At 49.5% G+C, this 22524-nt stretch overlaps 1 protein-coding gene across 4 annotated transcripts in view; it reads left to right on the top strand.

Moving 5' to 3' along the window:
• Positions 1-827: 827 nt before the first annotated feature.
• LOC135921888 (uncharacterized) overlaps positions 828-22524 on the top strand; it is a 91580-nt gene continuing 69883 nt past the window's right edge. For 2 of the 4 annotated variants that reach the window (XM_070524433.1, XM_070524431.1), the window contains exons 1-8: positions 828-972; positions 2316-2445; positions 5116-5134; positions 6459-6553; positions 14033-14218; positions 14506-14728; positions 17506-17665; positions 21542-21657. In XM_070524433.1, the coding sequence (XP_070380534.1) occupies positions 2331-2445; positions 5116-5134; positions 6459-6553; positions 14033-14218; positions 14506-14728; positions 17506-17665; positions 21542-21657 (914 nt within the window). In that variant the 5' untranslated portion in view covers positions 828-972; positions 2316-2330. The remainder of the gene's footprint in view (positions 973-2315; positions 2446-5115; positions 5135-6458; positions 6554-14032; positions 14219-14505; positions 14729-17505; positions 17666-21541; positions 21658-22524) is intronic. The other 2 variants (XM_070524432.1, XM_070524428.1) reach the window with 2 other exon arrangements.

Here is a 22524-nt window from a genome sequence, read left to right as displayed (position 1 = left end):
TCGACGCCTAAGGTTCGATTTCGGCAACGGTCACACATCATTTTATTTTTATTAAAAAAAGAGGCAAGACAGGAACCTATACCGCAAGGTTGCGAGGATGAAGCAAATAATATTTCGCATTAAGAAATTCCATGATGCATATTTATCTTGTCGTCTTTATTGTAAATTGTTCTTCGCTGTGCCCATCACACATAGTAACGTGAGCTATCCCAGAAATGTAGATTGCCATGGTGGTGACAGTATTGTAAAGTGTTTCTGCCTATCTCATTGATGTTTACTATACCGTTCTTGGCCCATCTCTTGTAACGAATCCGTCTAATCGTTGAGACACAAAACATACGAATGATGCTACATTAATGATGCTAAAGTAAAAGGTTGGGCACGTTGGCATGTCAGAACTGAGATTAAAAAAGCGCAACGCGAGGGTAGACCAGACGAATAAAGGCACACACGCAGCGCTGTGCATGTGTTTGGCTGGTCTCCCATCGTGAAGCTCTGTATTAATCACAATTACGTTAATTCAATATTACTCTATTCTATATTACTTCATGAGTTCTTTCTCATATCGCCTTTTTAAAAATGTACTTCTGCTATGTAAATACAGATACAAAAACTGGGACATCCGCTTTCCCGGACTGGCCCCCTATCCACCCTCCCCGCTTTCAGTACCTTTCTTTTTTTCTGTTTCAGGGCAAACTACAAGTGGACACATTGTTTTTCTTCAGCTGTTTTTTTTTTTCGTAACACACATGTATTCTATCTACAGCGTGCTAACAACCGATTGCTGGCCTGTCCGCCACCGTCTATCTATGCTACATTTCCAGTGCCATCATCATCATTAAATGCAGCACGCTCCTCGAGCCTACCAGAACGTGCTCTCGTTCGAACGAGGCTGACATCGGTCGAGAAGCGTCTCAGAGCAAGTGCAAGGTGTGGCTGTTCCGACTGTTCGCCTTCTCTCAATTTGCATAGGTGAGTGCGCATGCACATCTACGCTACCCCCATTGCTGAAGTCATGTCTTTGCTTGTCACCGGTATTTTCTTTTTCAATCTGCTCATGAGAGACGCCATAACTGGAAGGAGGCGGGACAGACGGCTCTTTGCAATTAGGAATTTCTTTGTTCAGTTCAAGGTGGGATGCGGTAAGGTATAGCAGCGCTCTCAATGAGGACCCCAAAATAATGTTAACCACCTGTAATTCTCTAACGTGCATCCAGAGCACGGCACATGGATGTTCTTGTAAAATCGAATTCCATCGAAATGTAATTGCCGTTGCCGGGTGTCGCGCCCACGCCTTCGTGATCAGCAGCAATGCTAGAGACACCACGGCGGGTGTGGAATTGATTGATTAATGCAATAAGTCTTTACACATTGATAAAGGCGACCGAAAGCCTCGTCGAAGAAATGGAACATTAGGGATGAGTCGTACCCGGCAGAATAGGGCCGTTTCTTTAGCATAGGCTATAGAAGCGAGTTGAAAACTTCGTAAAGCTGCCTACTACCACAACCAACTGACTACGTTGTTGTCAGTCGGCAAACAATGATCGCTGTCGCTATTGGGAACAATTTTGAATAACTGTGCTTCCTTCACGTGCACCCAACGCTCCGTCATTGGTAAAAAACCTGTGTATGCCGGTTGAGCCGAATGGAGTTTCTTCCTCTGGCAACCTTCACTCTCGTCGTGTGGCCATTTTCTTGACTTTATATATTTCGTTGAGATGCGGCGTAGACGGGTTGGCTTTTTGTTGCTTTTGGGATCATTTGACTTATTTTTCAAGTTTAAGCTGCTACCAACCTGTGGGTTGCGTGGCTGGAGTCAAGTCACTGTAGTCGTTAAACAATACTGACGGGTGTTAATATTTATTAAGGAACAAAAAGTTTCAGCTAATATCTATAAGAGATTCGCTCCTAAATTCATAGGCCAGAAAGCTCCCTCGTCAGTAGACCCACTCAGACCCACTCAGACTCAACACGGAGCTCGAGTCGGTCCTAGGGACATTAGCCTGAGCCACGGCCTGAGCTTAGCCCAGTAGAATTTTGGTGATCCTGAGTCCGAGCGAGTCCGGCTGAGTAAAATTGGTGAGTCTGAGTAGAGAGCGAGCCCTCAGCACAAAAATATATTGGTGAGTGAGTCTGAGTGAGTTCCCTATATTTCGCCGATCTGTGTGAGTCAAATTACATTTTGAAAAAAAAAAAAAAAATCCGCTTTTCGATAAACTTCTTTAAGTGTGTGCAAATTATTAACCTGCTGTGCGTTCATTAATGGCACGATTGACTACGTATTGAGTGAATATAATAGGCGTTTTGATTTTCAGGTTCAGTCAGTGAGCATGGCTTACTACGATCCAGCGGCGCAAGGTCCCATGGCATACGATCTGACGGGGAACGATGAGATGGTGTACGAGATCACGTCCACCACGTACGGAGAAGAAACTACCCGCAAAGGTACATGAAACGGCAATCACCGTGGGCCTATTGTGAACAAGTAGTGTGTTGGCGAAAAAAAAATTGACGACTGAGAGACGTATAATGTTGGCAAAAAGAATGCACGAATGCCATACTTAATCGCTTGTGTTTTGCAGTTGGGCGCTCTGAACATTGATTTTCGCCGACTGACTTTTTAAAGTATCGTTAAAGCTTGTCGAAATGCTATTTCGACCGTGCTGACTCTGATTGTAAAGCTCGTGCATTCATGCTACTTGCCGCCGCTCGGCCAGAACATCACGGGCACGGAGCGAACACGTACAATGTAATTAATTAATTAATTAATTAATTAATTAATTAATTAATTAATTTAGCCTGCCTTCAGGGCCAGAGGCATTATAGAAGGGAGTAGTGCAAAAGAAAATGCAGTGCATAGGAAGTAAACAAAACGCAGTGTATAATATGAACAAAACACAATGCTAGAATACAGGAGGCTTCGTTCTATACAATGTTAGCTGCGGTGTCACACACACAAAAAAAGGAATTCCTGGTTATACAGTGTTAGCTATAGTTAGCTAAAGTAAATTATATAAAACTGGAGGCGCATATGCAGAACAAAAAACACACTAATGTCCGTGTTTCGGCCGTGAACTACGTTTTATCAACAGATAAGGTTACATCCGCAGGAAGTTGAATTTGCACATTTTGTGTTGAGGGCGATGCTTAGGAGAACCATTTTTGAGCTTAAGAAGAAAATGTCTCGGCAATTTTTTTTTTATATTTAAGGGGAAGCATTAACTCCAAGTGAACACAAACTGACATAATCAAATACATGCGAAGCACAGGAATGCTCTTCTCGGACAACCCAACCGCTCTGAATAAAATTTGATGTATAAAAGAGAGCATGCAAAACTCAACCACTCTATCAACTGAAGAAAGCAGAATTTCGTAAACAATAATTTCCAAAATTTGATAAGTACAGTTAACATGAAAAAAAAGGACAAATTCCGCACATCGTAATAGAAAACAGATATCACGGTTCTGTAAACTGCATCTCCTAGAGTTTCTGAAAAAAAAAAAGTGCGAGGACTCTAAAGCTTACATGCAATTGTTTCAACGCTTATGAAAGTGTTGCAAAAGTCGTGCTCACATCCGTGGTATGCTTCAGAGACGGGGGGTGACCACGCGAACATCTCGATTTCCGAATGTTCGCTTCCGGTCTCGTGATCTGTCGGCGCCGTGCTTTCGCCAGCTGACGTCACTGTGAGATCGAAAATTTAACACCGCCTACTCAGTGACCTAGGAGGCTAAGAGAACATTTGAAAAGCAAGATGCTAGCGCGATCCCACTCCAGAGTAGAGTAGTGTTGGGGTTGAGGACGATCCCATCGCTGTCGTCCAGCTGTAAGAGTTGTCGGACGTTCTCGCCGCTGCCACCATTTGTAAAGGTTGAACGTCGTAGAGAGGAACTTGGGAGGAACTAGGCGTGTAGGGTTTATTTACAGTATCTACATTTTAAACAAGAAATACATTCAACAGTCTAGCGTGACTCCCGAATGGAGGACGCAAGACGAAGCATACAACATACGAGCACACAGCTCATGAGCACGATCACAAAGCGCACTGATGAGCACGCAGCTCACGAGCACGATGACGAGTACACACTCTCGAGCACGAGCACATCCTAGCAGCGGACAACAGCCGCTTATAAGCACTCCGTTCTCCCTAAACCCCTAGGTGAGGGAAACGGCTGTCCCATCGGACTGTCCATAGTCGTTGGGGCGTAGTCGACCCGACTTGGAGCAGGAGGGCTCACACACACGCGTACGCACTTTGGATTCCCAGAACCCGAGTTGAGCGTGTCCTCGTAGCCAGGTGGTCACGCCTTACCCCAACCGGCGCCTCTAAATTCCAGAGAGCTGGCTTTCTCCAGTAGTCGCCACGAGTGTCAGCAGACTGTGACAAATCCTGGGGCCCACGTACCGCAAAGCACCCTTTTGTTAGGGAAGCTCTTCTTGCTGCAGAGAGACCATGAAGGCCCGGCAAATCAAAAAACAATACACGGGGCGCCAAACGTGGCCCGCCCTGCTGCCGTCGCCGATTCTCCGAACGAGGCGCATGGTGGAGAAACTCAGCCGTAGTCTGCACTTCTCCGAAGGAAGTTCATGGTCGGTTAACGCTGTCGTCCTCGCTGGTTCTCTGAAGGGCGCCACCACCGCGGGTCCATCGAAGCAGCTGCAGCGGGCTGAGATAGTTTTGAAGAGCAGTACCCCTGCAGGCCGATCCTAACAGTAGATCAATATTGACCGCTTTGGAAATCATATTAGGTGCTGTTACAGAATTGCGACACCCTTTATCCTTCGCATTTCTTAGTTCCGAAATTCTAAGCATGATACTTCAAATTTTATTTTTGCGATTGGCAACATTTATCGAAAAAGATTTGATGTTCTAAGTAGAAAAAAATTACTTTTTGCAGTAGGTGAATTATTTTTTTATTGAACTAACATCATCAAATACAGTGCATTCTATGCTGATCAATACGATTTTTCTGGGCTCGCATATTTAAAACAAAGCATGAGGTAAACCACCCTTCAAAATCAAAGTAAGCAACCACTTCTGTTACTATGCATCCTTCTAGAAACACATGTGCAACTCACTGAAGGTTCTCTTTGTTTGTTCTTCTTTATTTCAGAAGAGGAGGAGGAGGACAAGTAAGTGTAATTTGTCGCTGGACGGAGCTCGCGGTAAACGAGGTAGCGGTATTCTTGCACGTGCAGCCATTCTCAACACTTCCGCTCATCTGTACAGGTCAAGTTAACCTTGAAGGAAGCATCAGATGGGCGTACAGTAAGATTAAGTCGTGCACTTGATTTTGGGATAAACGAGGGGCGTTATTGAAGCACTGTGCCACGTATCTGAAACAAAAGCTTGCGCAGATCACCTTGCAAAAGGTTAACTATCACGATTCAAATGCATGCTTATCAGTGTTTGCCCTGTTTATGTAGGTATACTAGAAACAAATAATGGTGCTGAACAAGCCAAATGTTAATCGCAGACCAAAGTTTTCATGTGTGATAGATGTTATGGGCTTCTGGCTGTCTGAACTGGGCAGGATCTTCTTCTATCGCGTATAATGTGCCACGCGCGGTTTACTCAAACAAAGCCGAGAAGGCCGCGTTCGAGATCCGCACAGTTAGTGCTTAAATCGAGAACCGCGATTGTTAGTGAGTCCAGACTGTTCAAGGGATAGCGACATATTATTTTCGGGTATGCTTTTTTTTGCTTTAATTGAAACGATCCCTCTAAACCCAAGAAAAAACAATGACAAGGCTGGCAGCACCATAAAAAAAAATTAGCATAATATTTTTTAAGCCAGTTTAGGTTTCGCTTCTACTGTGCCATGAGGTCATGACGCAGCATGTGACCCCGTGGTCACGTGCTACATCGGCCCCTCACGGCGAATAGCAGCATGCGAGGCGATCGAGCTAACCGTAGCGAGTGGCAAATCGTCCCAATGTCCTGCACTTACGTGATCACGTACCGTATCATGGCGTCGCGACACAGTATCTTCATGGGACACGAAACCGAAAATGACAGCAGTAAAGCTATTATATTAGATTATTTACGGCGCTCAGACGCTTGTCACGATATCTTTTTGTATGGTTTAGAGCTCTAGGACGTTCATCTAACGCTAAGAAATGAATAGTCAGAAATATCGTCAGTATTCATTTTCCGTACGCCTTACGCTTCACTAACAAGATTACACACCTGGCAGCACCAGGATAACCTAAAACTGTTCCAATCTGTTTTCAATACATATCCGCCATTAACCAATAGCGATAGGCCGAATGGCCCGATCCATCTTGACTTGGAATAGTTTTACGTTATTCCGGCCCACGATGGTCATTATGCATGCGATTAGGAGAAGCAGTAGATTGCTTTTTTTTTCTTGCGAACTCAAGTTATCACACAGCGGATGCATCAGGTAAGCTAGTACATTAAATATCGAGGTGCCTGCGTTATTTATCTACGCAGACGGAGTTTCGCCGCGTCGGCAACCGTGGTGTGCGCCTCCATCATCTTCTTGATCCTATTGAGCGTACTGATCGCGTTCTTCGTCATAGGCTTCGGTAAGCATTTGTGTCTCGGTTAAATACAACTTTGCGGGGTTCGTTTCAGATTCGTACGTAGTCATGATAAACTGTGTTTTTGTGTTCGGCGTCGCCACCGTTGCGCTTCACACACGGCTTCGCGCTCTCAGATGCAGAGAGATGCATGCAGACCATTCCCCCTTTTTTAACCGAGCGCATCCAAGAGATGCGCTTGGTACACCGTCCTCACAATCAGCAGCATACGAAGCGCTTGCCAAGGGTTGACGCCTCGGCTGCTGCGCATGGCTCGTATTCCTCGCCACTTCTCTCACGCTTTTGCGCATGTACTCTTGGATTATTTCTTGCGCTACACGCCGGAATTTGGCGAGAGAGGAATCTCCTATTCCCACGTGCGCGGCTTTGTGCGTTTGTGGCTGGTCGTTCACGATCACCACGTGCGCCGGAGTTGCGCGAGTGACTCACCACGTGTACGCTACCTCTCGTGTACGGTGCATTGTATCGACATTCGCCGGCGTCGCGCTTGTGCGCGTGTTCGAATTACAACCTCCGTGTGCGTAGTATTTGCGTGTGTGACAGTGACGCTCATCACGTGCGTGACATATGCGTGTACTGCGCTACCACGCCCGCCGCACCGGTGCGAGTGAGCCCTGTGATTCGCGTGTGTTGTTGGCGCGTGCTTTTTTTTTTGTGCGTGTGCGTGCGCACAGGAATTATAACGTACTATGGGGGACTTTGCCGAACCAAACAAGCGCACTCCTCGCGCTTGCCACCGACGAACGTCGAGTGCTACAAGCATCGACGTCCCGCTAACCTGGGATACGTACTGCCTTGGTCTTCGGCAACGCGAAGCCGCAGAGGCGAGGTCCGCAGAAATCATGGACAAATGGCTCGCCAAGCGCTTTCGTGCCACCCTGCAACACCCCTGTCACTCAGAGTGGTGCTACTAGCCAGCCGGAGCCTCCCACCCCGGCCCTCTTGCAAGGTTCACGCTCCTCACTTCCCCAGTCGGCTTGGCCTGCTGGTTCTCCCGAACCAACTTCCGTGGAACTCCCCGTAAGCTCCGATGAGAAAGATATGGATTTGTCTGTCTCTCGGAAACGTGGCCGCGAAAGCGATGACGAGGGAGACGCCCCAGTGCAGTTGATGGGTTTCACTGCCCTCCCAGAGCGCAAGAAGTCAGCGCCTGTGCCTCCTTGCCCCACAGCTCAGGGCCGGGCTGCCGCTTCGACCGCATCTGCAACCAGTACCGCGGTACCCGATCCTGCCATTCCTGACAGAGACTGCACCCCCGGAGATGCTGTGATTGTCCAGGCAAAGGATTCACTTGTAGAAACTCCTGCCAAGTCTACCACAGGGGCCAAGGCAAACTCGGAGGTTCCCCAGAAACCTTCACTACTGGCTACCCTCGGAAAGACACCAGCTGCGAAGGAGAGAAGCGGCAAGCCACGGAACGCAGCTGCCTTCCTGAAAGATCCGCCAGCTCTTCCGACAAAGCGCCTTGCCAAAGGGGAAGCAACGGACAACTCCAGGTAGCCTGCAGCCTCCAGCCTCGGGTCCAGTGGCTTCTCCACAGCAACAGGCGCCACTGAAGGACACTCCCACCAGTACCCAAATCGCACTCTCCCCGGCACCCGAGAGCGGCGCACCAACAGAAGACGCGTTCACCACGGTCCTCTCTAGGAACGCCCAACGTCGCGCCAGGGCTCTACAGCAAGCCGCCACCATACCAGTTAACCCAGCGGTGGTCGGGACGGCCCTGTTCTGCCCTTCTGTCCCGGGAGGGGCCTTTGAGTGAGGATCCCGCCTTGCTATTGCCGCTGTGCTCTGTGCGCTACCAGGTGTGTCCGTAGTCAGCGTTAACACAAAAAGAAACATCGTGGCCATGGACGCGACCTCGCAGCCCTGCTTGGAGGAGCTGCTTGCCACCACCGAGCTCCGAGGTATTCCCGTTGTTGTTGGTCCACCAGCTGTCCGTGGAAACAGCATGGGCTTTATACACGGCATTGACGGCGAGTTTACCGATGCAGAGCTGGCTGGGGCGATCGAGTACAGTGTCTCTATCCTGTCTGCGACCCGCTCCGGCAGCAAGGCGATGCTCCGCTTTAGCAGTCCGGTCCCTCCCGAGCATGTGTCCATATACAAGCTCCAGTTCCGGGTGAGGCCTGGAAGACCGCGTCCACTGCAGTGCCAGCAATGTGGTCACAGCCAGTACACAGCTGTGGCGAGCATCTATATTCGTTCAGGAAAGCCTTGGATCCCTCCAGCCTCGTCCAGCTGGCCATTCGCCTCGGTGGGCATGCAGTCCTGTGCGGTGACTTCAACGCACACCACACGGATTGGGGAAGCCGGAGCTGCACCCGCCGAGGTAAGGACCTCACAGCCGCCATCAGCCGAGCTGGCCTGCTGGTCTTAGAACACAGGGAAGCCTACCTGTGTCCGCCGTGGAGCTTGCACGGCCATCGACCTCTCCCTCACCACCGAACAGTGCTCCTACTCCTGGGCCATAACTCCTGACACATGGAGGTCTGACCACTTCCCTAGCGAGATTAGCCTCGGGTTTGGAAAAAGACCTAGGTCAAGAACTTACCCCGTCACAGACGGGTCCCTGTTCCGGAAGCACTGCAGCAAGTTGGACGATGGCCGTGACTTCCTCAGCGCCATCGCAGATTGTGCTCAGGCTGCCACCGTTCAGTGCTCTGCCCAACCAGATACCCCCGCTCCGGACCTCCACCTGCTCAACCTCCGCGCCTTCAGGCGCCGTATGGAGCGCAGAGCAATCCGGACGGGCAAAGCAGAGCATTGGACCAAGTACAGACGCGCGGATGCCCGCTGCAGATGCCAGGCCCGGTGCAGGAGGAGCCAGAGCTGGAGGAGCCTCTGCTCTTCCATTGAGGACAAGTCCAGGGGACTCCTGGCTTGGAGACTGCTCAAATCTCTCACCGGCAGGACAACAAACCTACAACCTGACCTCGCCGATGCCATCACGCTGGGCGTGAGCGAAGTGACCCTTGCGGAGCTCTTTGCCGACCAGTTCGCGCCGCCTGTACCACGCACTGCAGCCATCCTGCCGGTAGGACAGCCTTCCTTCAGCCTGCCTAGCGGCCTGCACAACCACCACCCGGGGTGGACATTGAGCCAGGTTACTGCTATCTGCCAGGACCCGCTGACGCAGCACGAGCTCCAAGTTGCCCTGAAGAGAGGGAAGCGCTGCAGCGCACCATGAGCCGACGGAGTGACGACCCAAATGCTCCGCAACCTGGCCGCCAGCGAGCAGCAGCGCCTGCTCGACTGCTACAACATCTGGCGGTCAGGGCAGGTGCCCGAGCCATGGCACACAGCCATCGTGGCCCCCATCGTGAAGGCAGGAAAGCCGGCTGGACATGTGAGCTCCTACCGGCCGGTCTCTCTCACTTCCGCTGCTTGCAAGGTGATGGAGGCCATTGCTTTGGTCCGACTGGACTGGGTGGCCCGTGCCAATGGCTTCCTGGCCGACGAGCAGACGGGGTTCCGGCGGCGCCGATGCACCGCGCATTCTATCGCCGACGTGGTCTCCACTCTGGAAGAGGCCAAGGCCTGCGGTGACGCCGTGCTCCTGGTGCTTATCGACATCAAGGGGACCTTCAATGGCCTGCCCCATCCAGTCGTTCAGCAGGCCCTGGACCTACTTGGCATCAACGGGAACCTGCGGTGGTTGATCTCGTCGTTCCTGGAGGAACGCACCCTCAGGGTACGAGTGGGCCGATCAAGGAGCTCCGCTCGGCCGGTGGTAGCGGGCGTCCCACAAGGGTCAGTGGTGAGCCCTTTCCTTTTCAACCTGGCCCTGGCCCGGCTTCCTGCTGTCCTGCCGATCGACCCCGTCTACCCGGGGAGTACCTCCATCTACGCGGACGACATCGCCCTGTGCCACCATAGCACGCGCTCGGCCCTGCAAAGAGCCGTCGACACCACCGGTGCTTACCTGAGCAGCATTGGCTTTGCCATCTCGGCAAGGAAGACGGAGGCCATGCTGCTCCACGCAAGAGCAGCCGTCCCCCGCACAGCTACCCGGCTGCACCTGGAAGGCGGCCAGTTACAGTGGAGCACGGCAGTGACGTACCTGGGGCAGCGCATTGATCACCGGCTGTCCTGGCTGCCTGCTGTCAAGACCCTGCATGTCCATGTTCCCTGGGTCCGCAAGGCAGTCTCCCAGCATCTTGCCCGAGGACAGGGCTGTACCACTGGGTGGCAACTGCGGCTGTACGATGCAGCATCCGCCTCACGCCTGCGGTACGCCGTCCCACTAGTGGCACTACCACTTGCCCATCTCAAGAAGCTGGAGCTGCAGCATCGGGTGGCGATTAGGCTCTGTCTGGGAGCTCTCCGCATCTCCCAATTCACTGCAACCTTGGCCGAGGCGGGAGCATGGCCGCTGTCACTCCTCCTCCTGCAGCAGGGGCTCTGCCATGTTGAGCACCTCCACCATGGACCAGACGACAGTGCCCTGCTCTACCGACTGCGCTCGCGGCCCCATTCATAGATGGGCAGACTCTGTGGGCTGTACGAAGAGATGACTGGGAGGCCTCCAGCAAACCACGCACAGCTGCCTCCTCTCCAGAGACCACCCATACCCATCACCACAGAGCTGCCCGGCGTTTCCAAACGGCGCTCCCCGACTTGTGCCCTTCAGTCGACGGCTGCCGCTCTCCTGCATGAGGACCACGGAGGGAACCTGCAGATCTACGTTGACGGCTCTGTGATGCCGGACACAGGCTGCGGCCTGCGTCGTTCCCCTCTTGCGGAAGAGCAGGCAGTGTCGCCTCCCCGACCACGCAACGTCAACAGCGGCAGAAGTAGCAGGCCTCAACCTGGCTGAGGACGTACTCGCAGAGGAGCTGCCAGCGACCCCAGTGACCATCTAGTGCGACTCCAAGGTGGCACTTCTCAGCCTGCAGTGGCCAGAAAGGGCCAGCCTTGGGGTCGCCCTGTTCTCGACAAGGGTGATGGCGCTCCAGGAGGCGGGCTGCTCAGTATCCCTGCACTGGCTCCAGCCCACGTAGGGATACCGGGAAACGCGGAAGCTGATGCACTGGCAAAGCGTGCCCACCCTGCGTCCCGCCCAGCCTGGCAGTGACAGCTAAAGATTTCACAAGCCACAGTCTTCGACGCCATTTGCTGGCCTGCCATCCGGACAAGCGGATGTCTTTGGCCCGCCCTCCGAGACCGCTTCCACAGCGCGGCCTCGCACGCAGGGAGACCTCCCTTCTCGTGCGACTGAGGATTGGCTGCTGTAGGACGGGTGCTTGCCGCCACGGGCACGGCATCATCACCTCTCCAGCCTGCACTCCCTGTTGGGAGCCCGAGACCCTGGAGCACCTCCTGCTGGCCTGCCCTGCTTACCTGCAGCAGTGTGACCGCCTCCTGCTGGAGTTCCGACGCCTGAGCTTCCTTGTGCATGGCAGGAAGACGTCCTCTTCCCTGGTCGCAAAGAGCTACCAGGCCTCCTAAGTGTCGTCGAGTAGCTAGACTCGTCTGGGCTCTCGCCGAGACTCTAGGATTTTCTGCAAATATGGATAAAACCACTCTAGGCTACTCGAACTGCCTTAACCATCTGGCTCCTGCTGGATCACCGCCTCCGTGCCGTTCACCAGATTACCATTCCTACCGGACCCCTGCCGGAATGCTCAGCCGCGCACGCTGCCATGGCGACATTTTAACCCCCTACTCTCCTATCTCCTTTGCTCCCACTATCCCCCTATCCCTGTTGACGCTGAGCCGTGCTCCCGCAAAGGCTGCTGAAAATAGCGTCAACCTTTCCTTACCGCTTCACGAACCACTTCACTCACTTCCACACAATCAGCTCGGCAGCGGAGCGAGAACAGCGTTTTGCCTCCTCCTGTACATAGGACCGTTGTGCGCACGTAAAAGTGTTTTTTTTAGTATGAGAGAAGCCCGCGAATACACGCACGAGTGCCTCGAGTGGCCTGTCTTGCGGCAATTTTGCGTGTATTCGTGGGCTTCTTTCAAGCTATATGTAGTACGCATTGAGCCACAGAACGGTGCACCGGGATTTTTCTTGTCGATATATAATTTTCTCATTGATGCTTTTCATCTAATAGCTGAGAAGTTGACTAATTAATGAATACTTATTATGTAATTAGGTGGAATGCAATGAATAATCTAAGTATCTCCCAGCGACGGCAAACAACATTACCTTGGTTCTGTCCAGCTACGTGGCATCTGCAGATTTTTAAATCTTGGTGCATGGTAGTTGGGATATGTTAGGAAGGGTTGCGCCTATAAAAGGACAAACACAGAAAAAAAATAAACTAGGTAGTAGCGAGCAGCGCTTTTTGCGTCTACTTCGTTCTTTTTTTTCCTGCGTTCGTCCTTTCATACACGCAACTACTCCTAACGTAGCCATTCACCAACACGCCCAGCGAGAAGTTGCAAATTACCTTATAGTTGGGACACCCTGTATATACCGGGTGTTTCAGCAAACACTTTCAAAATGTTTTAAACGTCGCCTGTGGCAAATCGTAATTATAGTTCATGAGCTGGTCAACTTGAAGCGGCGGGCACTACTTGCAGAAAAAAGTGAAACGCACAATCGACTAATTAACAATAATTCCCTAATTAGGTTTCTAACTATTTTTGGCCCATATTGCAATTTAGAAATTCTAGCCGTGTAGTTATCAAGGCGGATCCAAATGGAACGAATTATCAGGGTGATACCAGTTTCGATGTATTAATTCCCGAACTTTGCGGAGAAATGCATTGGCGTTGCAGTTACTTTTGTTGGTCAATGCATAAAACGGCGCCATAACTTCACTGTGCTTAAAGAGAGATTTATCGTTCTCATTGAAAACAGTTGGAAGTTCAAATACACGTCTAGTCTGCGCCGTAAAATATGTTTGAATATGAGCCGGCTACAAACTAGCTGAAACCTGGATTCTGCAGGGGAAGGTTCTTTTTTAATCGAGGCTATGTAATCGGCCTAAACGGCGGTACAGGGACCGAGGTTAGGTCCCCCAAAACAATATGCGAGTCAACGAGCGAACAGGCTGATAGGCGTTCGCGCCGGTGGCAGGAGCAGAATATTTTTTTATTCTTTACTTTTCTCTACACTCGAAGCTCGCGGCACGAGGTACGAGAGACAAGCGCCGCAGCGCGCCATACACAAAGGGCGACGGAGGAACGCGACGATGGCTGCTAGAGCCATATTTGTCGCCAATATATGCCTTAATCGCAGCTTTAGAGGGCTTGCGGTCTCCAGACTTATCTCAGATGTGGGTCGGAAGTCGTTTGAATTCTGCACCAGGTGTTCTTGTCTAGAATTCTTGCATGAGAACAATGTTGCTGAGAACAGTGGAACGCGTTCCACACGTATGAGGATGCTCTTCTCGCACGCGGGAGAACTCGTACGACAAAGTGACGAAAGTGACGTGACAAGTGCTGTCGAATTTCTTTGTGCTGTGCTATAGCGATTGCACACGACTCCCTAACAATTCACACTCGCAGATTCTTCTTATGCGACTGTGGCGACGGAGACACCGTCTCCCAAAGTCATTTTGCGAGGCGGTCGCGACGTCAAGGTGCTGGTGGTAACCCAGGCGACGCCCGTGGCAACCACGGAGGAAACAACCATCGCGACCACCACGCAACAAACTGAGACCCCTGTTGCGTCAACGGCCGCTCCCTCGGAAAGTAGGTCCATCGCTCGCAATCCTGTCGATATGTCTACAGCTGTCTGTCTGTCATCACAGTGGAGGAATAGCTGACAATTAAATATTGTACAGTACTATTCACAGAATAGTGAGTCGTGTGCCATAATCTGATGGTCCCGCTGCAGACGGCCTAAGTTGTCTTTGATAGCAGAGGTACTACTAGACTTCACTGGCCAATGCACAAATTAGAACACCACGCATTACTGAGGTCAGCACGCGCCGAGTGTTCCCTCACAGCCTTTGTTGCGCTGTCCGCACCGCGAGCAGTGATGGACGACCAGCCCCTGGTGTGCACGGTGGGCTGGAAGCTCAACTCGACGCGGATGTTCCCCCCGGACGGCCTGTGCGAGTACATCTTCTTCGACTCGCTCTACAAGCGGGGCCGCAACTCGATAGTGGCGCCCGAAGGCTTCGACCCCGACTTGCGCACCTTCATCGACGTCGCACCCCTGCACAAGATCACGGCGTTCGGCGTCGGCATCACCTTCGAGTGAGTGAGCTACACGTGCACTTGCGGCGCACTCGGCCCTAACCGGGCTCTGACTCAGGGTTGCAGCGACGCGGCTCCCGCTCTTGAACGCAGCCAGAGAAGGCGTGGCCGAGACGAATGTGCAGCCGTTCGCGAACACAGAGTTTAATACAATAACAACTGGCGGGAACTACGTGCCTATACGGGAGTTGCATCGGGAGCGGTTGAACCGGCATGGGAATTATGGGATGGGCGTGGATTTGCCTAAACCTCGTCCTCCTTACTTCAAACGGCTTTGTGGCTTTAGTAAACTCGTCAGTTTCAACAATTTACTGCGTAATAAATAATTAAGTAAACATTATTAAAATTGTCCAACGACCGCATTCGAACATGGGACATCTAGAGCAGATGCGCGATATTGAACCCATTAGGCCACGGACGCATGTATCGACAATCAACATAGAACGCCTTTATGAATTTATCGCAGGCAAGGCTCAGACGCTTGGCGCGTTTCGATGTGGCCACCTCGACACGCTCAACGGCTGCAATTAGTAACAATTGTGCGTGTTCGCAGCGTCCTCTGTACTTCGTAGATTATATATATATATATATATATATATATATATATATATATATATATATATATATATATATAAACGTGTATTGAAAAAAATGGGGGTGCAGCACGAGTATAGAATGCTATGTAATTTACGACAACGAAGGTATATAAAGCGTAAATGCACGAATCTGAAAGCACGAAGGTAGGGCAAGCCCATGTACTTCCCATCATTACCATGGTGGCTCAACGATTGCAGCACCAGAGTTCCCTCTGGTATATTGTGAGGCACTATATGCTCGCAAGCGCAATCGTAGAGCAGACCAGAAACACGTCAGCATTTCTTCTGTTATAAACAAGCAAGGCGCGCATACGCCTAGACTTGTGGGGGGGGGGGGGGGGCGGGAAGGGGTATTCTGTAAGAGTCCGCCTAGTCGACTGTCCGTTTCGCCCGCTGCGGATTGGCTAGGATCTCTCGTCTCCTCCTCACTCGCACAGCTGCATCCAATCAGCAGCGGCAGTAATGGATAGTCCACTAGGTGTACTCTTACAGAACCCCTCCCCCCCCCCCCCCCCCCGCCCCGGATACGCTACGCCGACAACGGAAGCTGCCAAAACCACGTGACTGGAATCACACCCTATCTCGATCGCACTCCTAGGTCGAAGGTGAGAGCACCTGCGAAAGCTCCGAGTTAATCAGCCGAATTTAAATAATCAGCCGAATGTGTTCCCGGTGCGGCAACTGAGTGCCCTGAACGCTATAATACGACGTGCCAGCTGGATATACCTTTGATAGTAATTATGAGGTTTTAGGTGCCAAAACCACGATCCAATCATGAGGCACGCCGTAGGGGTGGTCTCCGGAAATTCGGACCACCGGGGGTTCTTTAACGTGCACCTAAGTCTACACGGGTATTTTTCGCATGTCGCCCCCAGCGAAATGCGGCCGGCGTGGCCAGCCTTCGATGCCGCGACCTCGTGCTTAGCAGCCCAACGCCGCATATCCACTAAGCAACCACGGTGGGCGAATGTACCATTAAATGAACTGTAAGGACTGTAATGCAATGTAATATAATGAACTGTAAGCACTTAGACTGATAAATCACTCTTCCAAAGCTGCATTTTCCGTAATATGGCAATGACAGGTTGATTATTAGCAGCGGAAATGAAGGCCATTTTTTTTTATTTCGCGCCAGAACATTTGTATCCTAACGTTAGTGTGACGTCACTAATTTAAAAATATTTTTTTTGTATTGAGCCGTTTTAGCTTAACGCATCATTTTGAAACGTGATAAACTCGTTCTTTAACTCCTTTGCAGAATACCTTGTAGTCCCCTTTTATTAATAAGAAAAATTACCTAGGCCTGAGCTGACGCCGTCAAGATCGATGACCTCAAAACGGGCTGGTGCGGGAACTTCCAAGTGTCATCGCCCCCTGTCTCTTATTCTGGGGTATTTTCTGGATTACCGTATTTCACGTGGTAAACGTGTATTTCTTGTATTTTGGATGGGTGACTTTAAAAGATGGCTCATATTGTTTTTCTGTATAGGGTCTGTTTTGGTGTTTCCCGATTATTGCTGCCTTCCTCCAGCTTGTTCCACTAAGGGACGCTTTGGTCGGGCGACTCCTTTATATTCCTGATGAATATACAATACTTTCTTTTTTTACTTCATTGTATAAACCTCATTGGCCCGGTCTATAAAAGCGAACACAAAAATAAATTGCCTTAGAGGGACGTGCCCTTATGCGCACTGTAAGGCCACTTATAAAGGCAAACAAGCACCGAGAAAACGCAAACGGTTGCAACAAACGCGAACACTGATATCGCGGACAGCGACTTCCCACAGTAGCGCACGTTTTTCGTTACGTTAACCGCAATATCAGCTGATATAATCATATTGCTTGAATAGCTTGAGACTTACGCTAATAGACTTCGCTATCGTAAGTCCCATCGCTTTAACTTCATCACCTTCATTAAAGTTTCAAGAATCTCAAGGGTCCCTACTGCTTTTGGCAGAGTTTCCTATTTTTTAAAGACTTTCTATGTTTTTCGAGTTGTTTTTCCCTCTAGTATTACGCCTTAATTTTCTTTTAGACTTTTCTTTCTAATTTACAACCATTGTTCTACGTATGCCGTCACCATTAGCTCGCTGGAAAGGAACATCGACAAAATACCTGCGCTATAGCGCAGGCAACAGGTTGTGAAGCGCGAAGTGACGACTGCCGTTTCTCATGACGTAGTTCTGTCCATCACCTGGAGTTCTTGCTGAACCGCAGCGACGCGAGTTTCAAGCCGATGGAGATCTTCTGGGCTAACTCAATCTACCACCTCGCTATCCTGGACACAGCCACCGTGAACCCGGTGGAACACGAAGTAATATCTGCCCTGGGGTGCCTCAAGGTAAGCCTACAGTATGTGCTCATAGGAATGTGGACCAGGCCTTTTCCTGTGTCGATTATCAGTGGGCAGCAAAGTGCGCAATGCAGTGCGTTCACTGTTTCAGAAACAAGAGTCAACGAAAGAATAGGACAAAGAAAAAGAAAGTAAGAACGAGTGAAATAAGTAAAGAAAGAGAGAAAGAAACTTAAGTTATGCGAACTCTCGATATGTTGGTATTTTTATTTTTGCTTCAATGGAAGGATTCACAACTCGAAATCCAAGAAAAGATGGCAGCGGCAAGTCTCGGAGAGTCTCGAGTAATTTACGGCAATAGCTTTCGGGAATCCAGACCCGGATTCCTTTCCCCGCAGCTGTGTTTGTATTGACGTCATGACACCGAAGGCCGCGGCATGGGAGCAGGATGTAGCGGTGTACGATCTTGGCACTCGCTTCTGCTTGCTTGGTGCTACGTTGGGCCGCGCAACGACGGGCGCCATTGCACGTCTGAGTGAGCCGGAGCGAGCGTCGAGACGGCGCCATGTCTGGCTCCCACGTGACCACTACCTGCGTCGTGACATCGCGGCAGATGCACTACGTGGAAAACGGAACCGTTAGAACAGCCGTTATAGTAAATTGTTAAGGTTGTTCCGAGGCTCGCGGGCATTTGTATACAGTTTCGAGGTCGACATTCACGCATTTTCAGTGTTGTCGGAACCACATACCACGCTTCTCGCGACTCAGAAGGACCGTACTTATTTACTTTTGGTACTCTCGAAATATCGAACGTCGTATCACGAACACTCCAGTGACGTCATGACACGCAGCAGAATTTGCTGGCTCCATGTGGCAATAAACCAAGTATGGTAGTGTTCCTCATAAAAAAGGAAATAAAGAGTGATGTCGCGCATGTTTTTTTTTCTTTGGGGTGGGGACTGGGGAGGCTGCGCTGACTAGACTTTCCTACAACAATCTCAGTTAACGAAGCGAGTTGGTAAATCGTGACGTCATGAGCCGGCCCCCTCCTAGGCACCAAAACGGGAACGCGTTCGCGTAAACGCACAATGAATTATGGGGCGCATGCGGACACCTTCGAATTATTATTCGTAACACAAGGGTCTAAACTAGAATTAGCAAAAACCAACAAACACAGACAAAAAAAGTCGGAAATATAATGCCCGTACCATTTAAATGTTTAATGAGTGGTAATTAGCACTTATAAAGCACCACTTCTACAGTTTTTTCCTGCCTTCTGAGCTTGTATGTATGACTTTTCAGAAGCATTCACAATTGTCAAAGCTTGTTGCTCCTATTTGCGGATAGCAGTGGCTATGTGCCTCTTCCCAAACGCCTGTGTAGTTTTCTTTTTCTTTCTTTTTCTTTTGCTAGCTAGACGAAAACTGCGGAATTTCTCTTGCATCTGAAAGTGAAGATGGCGTGGAATGTTGTGAAGACGCGAGTGCCCAACAAAAGCAGCTGGAGTGCGCAGAACTTATTGCTGTTGTTTGTGTAAGAGAACAGGAGAGCTGTTTGTGAAGTTTGTTTTCGTGCGTATGGGTGCCCCATTAACACGAGTAGGCATTAACACGAGTTCACCCACAGGATTTCCGCATTTCCTACGGAAATAGTATTATTCTTTGTATTCGACGTCTTTCTTTTTCTTCGCGATTCCTTATACTTTTCAATATTTTTGGCTTCATTATACTGAGTGACGCAGAAATAGGAGCTCCAGGTAAACCACTGGTTGGTCTCGGCTTATGTTTTATGCAGAGGTCGTATTTGGCCGTGGGTTCAGTTTATCACTTTTATTAGCATTACTTGCATGTTTTGTTCAAAACAGAGACCATGCGAACGTCGTATGCAGCGAGGCCACTAAATAAAAAAAATGATGCGGATTCAATGCTTTGCGGGTATCCATGTAAGGGAAGTTTCCTTTACAGTTTGCATTGACTGAGGATAATTGGCGGTGATGTTGACGGCCAATGTTTAGGTCCTTCATGGTTTACTGCCATTCGAGAGTGGTGATGAAGTTGACGTCAAACGTTACGTTTCGCGCACTGCTGCTATTTGTGTGCGTAGAACACAGAACGCGCAGCAGAAAGTGTTTGCTCGAGGCGTTGTTGTGCGCCATAGTTCACAGCTTCCGAGAAAGTTAGTATTGTGATTGCGTCTCACGGCATATCGCATTGCAGCAGAAACGTTAAATGTTATTTGAGTTGTGGGACGCCACGTGCCAAAACTACAATCGGATCACGAAGCAAGCCGTAAGGAGCGGCATCTCGAGCAATGCCATGTCCACCAAGCTACTGCAGCAGGCCCAGAAGTGTTCATTTGGGGAGCGGCCGCTCGCGTAGTGTTGTCTTGACGCGACGGTGGTTTAATGCGCCTTTGGCTCCCCACGCCCAGCCTTAGTTGCCCGCCAAACAAAGCTGCGCTGTATTTATTTTTCAGAAATAGCAGGAAGGTGCAGTATTTCATCGCACCGTAACCTGGTTTTACATTTATCCAGTTTATCCGCAACTTTGCCGTGTCTAGAGGTAGCGTTTTCCTTAGTGAACGTACCTCAAATGCGGCACGTTCTCTGACTCCCCCTTTCCCCTGTTTCGCGCTCCCCTCATGTATGCGAGCTGACACGAGCGAAGAATGGCATTGCTGCTATTAGCCCGTTTCGTGGCTATGTCAGTTCTGTCCATTCTCTACGTCCGCCCCACACCTCTTTATCATTCAGTCTACATCGCTTCTGGACTGTTGCGAATGAGTACAAAGGTAAGCGCTGCTGATTCTGCAGTGCTTTTGCGGAGTGCTATTGCATGATTACACCAGCCTGGAAGGTATTTTGGCGATTACCGGGAGCTCCAGAGGGCATTGTGGCGACGCTAAGAAACGGTCTATAACAGATCTCAGAGGAGTCTCTGACATGCTCCTGCAGTGCAAACAAACGCTGACAACCACCCTCACACACGGTGTACCTGACAGCAACAGGAGCAGCAGCAGAAGCAGTGCCAGTGGAAAAGTCGAAGGAAAAGGCAAAAGAAGCTTCGCTTTAAAAATGCGATTTTGCGCCGTTATAATTGAGAATATGGCTTCCAAAATTGGGGTAGACAACACGCTCCATCTGATTTCAGAGTCCATACTGTGAAAGGTGAGTCTAAACATTGATATGACAGATGGAACCACCATACCTTTGGTGAAGGCTCTGTTTTCAACGGCGTCACAGTAGACCACGCACACATCGGCTTCGTTCTGAATAAAACAGATATGAAATGCCCGCAGAAGTGTTGTTGACCAAAGGCAGAACCCACGTGTGCGAAATTTGAGCGAAGATCAACCAGCTGATTAACTGGGCTATTCCGACATGGCGTAGTTGTGGAGGGCCCGCTTAGGCTGCGGGAGGTTGTGGGTTCGACTCCCACCGCCAACGGGCACGCATTGGTTCAAATGGGAACAAGTGTTCGCCGGTCTGGCGTTCGGCTTCCTTCAGGAGTCATACGCTTGGGAGAGGAGCCTGCGCCTTAAATTGCTTTACTAAATCCTGTGGAAACCATCCTGAGCACCTAGCTCTCCAGTTCGCATATTTCTCTGAAGAAACATGGTTCTGTGCTTGAAATATTTAAATAGCACCAATGACGTCACATTAAGTCATTGTTCATTGTTAAGGGTTCTTTCAAACTCGAAACATTCAGAGGAAAAAAAAGTATTATTACCGAAGCCAAGTTGATGCATATACGATATAGGAAGAGCATGAAGTGCAATATAGCACGTGCAACCCGTACACGTGTATAAATACACGTAGCCTGTGTGCGCGTGGGTACACGGGCTGCTCACTGTGAAGAGCCCTTGAGGTTGTTGACCTTATGATGCTAAGTGCAATTGCGTGAGAACAATTCGATTTCATTGCAGCTCCTGCGTGACCGTTTTTCTGCGGAAAGAATTCTTGGAGGCAACAAGGTCTTCACAGTTTTCGCAGCAAGTATTCCGGATGACGCCTGGGCTAACCTCTACATCAGAAATTTCACGTAAGTTAACTGTAGGATAAAAAATCCTATAAACAGTAACAATAAACCTCGGATAGGCTGGCTTATGTTTAGGTAGGTGGGCCTATCTTCCTGACTATCGATACATCGGCCAGCCTGTCTGAGGTACGTTACCCCTGTTTGTGGAGCTCTAATCTAACGGTCTCTTTTCACCTCTCGGCCCCTATCTTGACTTAGTAAGTTCACTGAGAATTCAATCTTGGCCTGCAAAAAAAAAGACACGGTGATAACAGCAATCTAACGAGAAAAAAACGAAAGAAATTGCAAATTCTTCATGCATTCTGGCGTTTAACTTCTCCGTCATTTCACGTTGTGTAATCCTCAAGCATCTAAGACGAGGCTATAGCGAGGCTTATCCTATCTAAATAAATGTAAATGGTTAGTTCGGTTTTCTCGGCAACCATTGCACCAAATTGGACGCGGTCTGTTGCATTTAAAAGAAAAACCTAAAATCTGGTGACTGTTAATTTCCAATTTCTGATTTAGGTGGTAAATATTTGTTAAAGATTGGCAAACATCGGACATCTTGAGAAAACAAAACTATAAAGTTTACAACTTCGTAACTTAGCAATGATATATGATATCACAATTATGTGGCATCTAATAGTTCATCTAAAGCAGCCAAAATTGATATGTTACACATGAATCCAAAAAGAAGCAGTAATATGGAAATACTTGTTTTGCAGCACCCTTGTACACAACGTAACAAATTCACGTGATATAAAGATTGACATGTCAAATTTGTTCGCTTTGAATTTGGATTCCGCTTACAGAATCGCGATATCTCTTCTTGATGAAGAGCTATTTATTTATAAACTTCGTGATTCTATATTTTTCGAAATATCGAAT

Source organism: Dermacentor albipictus, chromosome 8 (genome assembly GCF_038994185.2).
Source record: "Dermacentor albipictus isolate Rhodes 1998 colony chromosome 8, USDA_Dalb.pri_finalv2, whole genome shotgun sequence".
NCBI classification, from domain to species: Eukaryota; Metazoa; Arthropoda; class Arachnida; order Ixodida; family Ixodidae; genus Dermacentor; species Dermacentor albipictus.
Note: the sequence above shows the minus strand (reverse complement) of the source record. Positions and strands in the feature narration are given on the sequence as shown.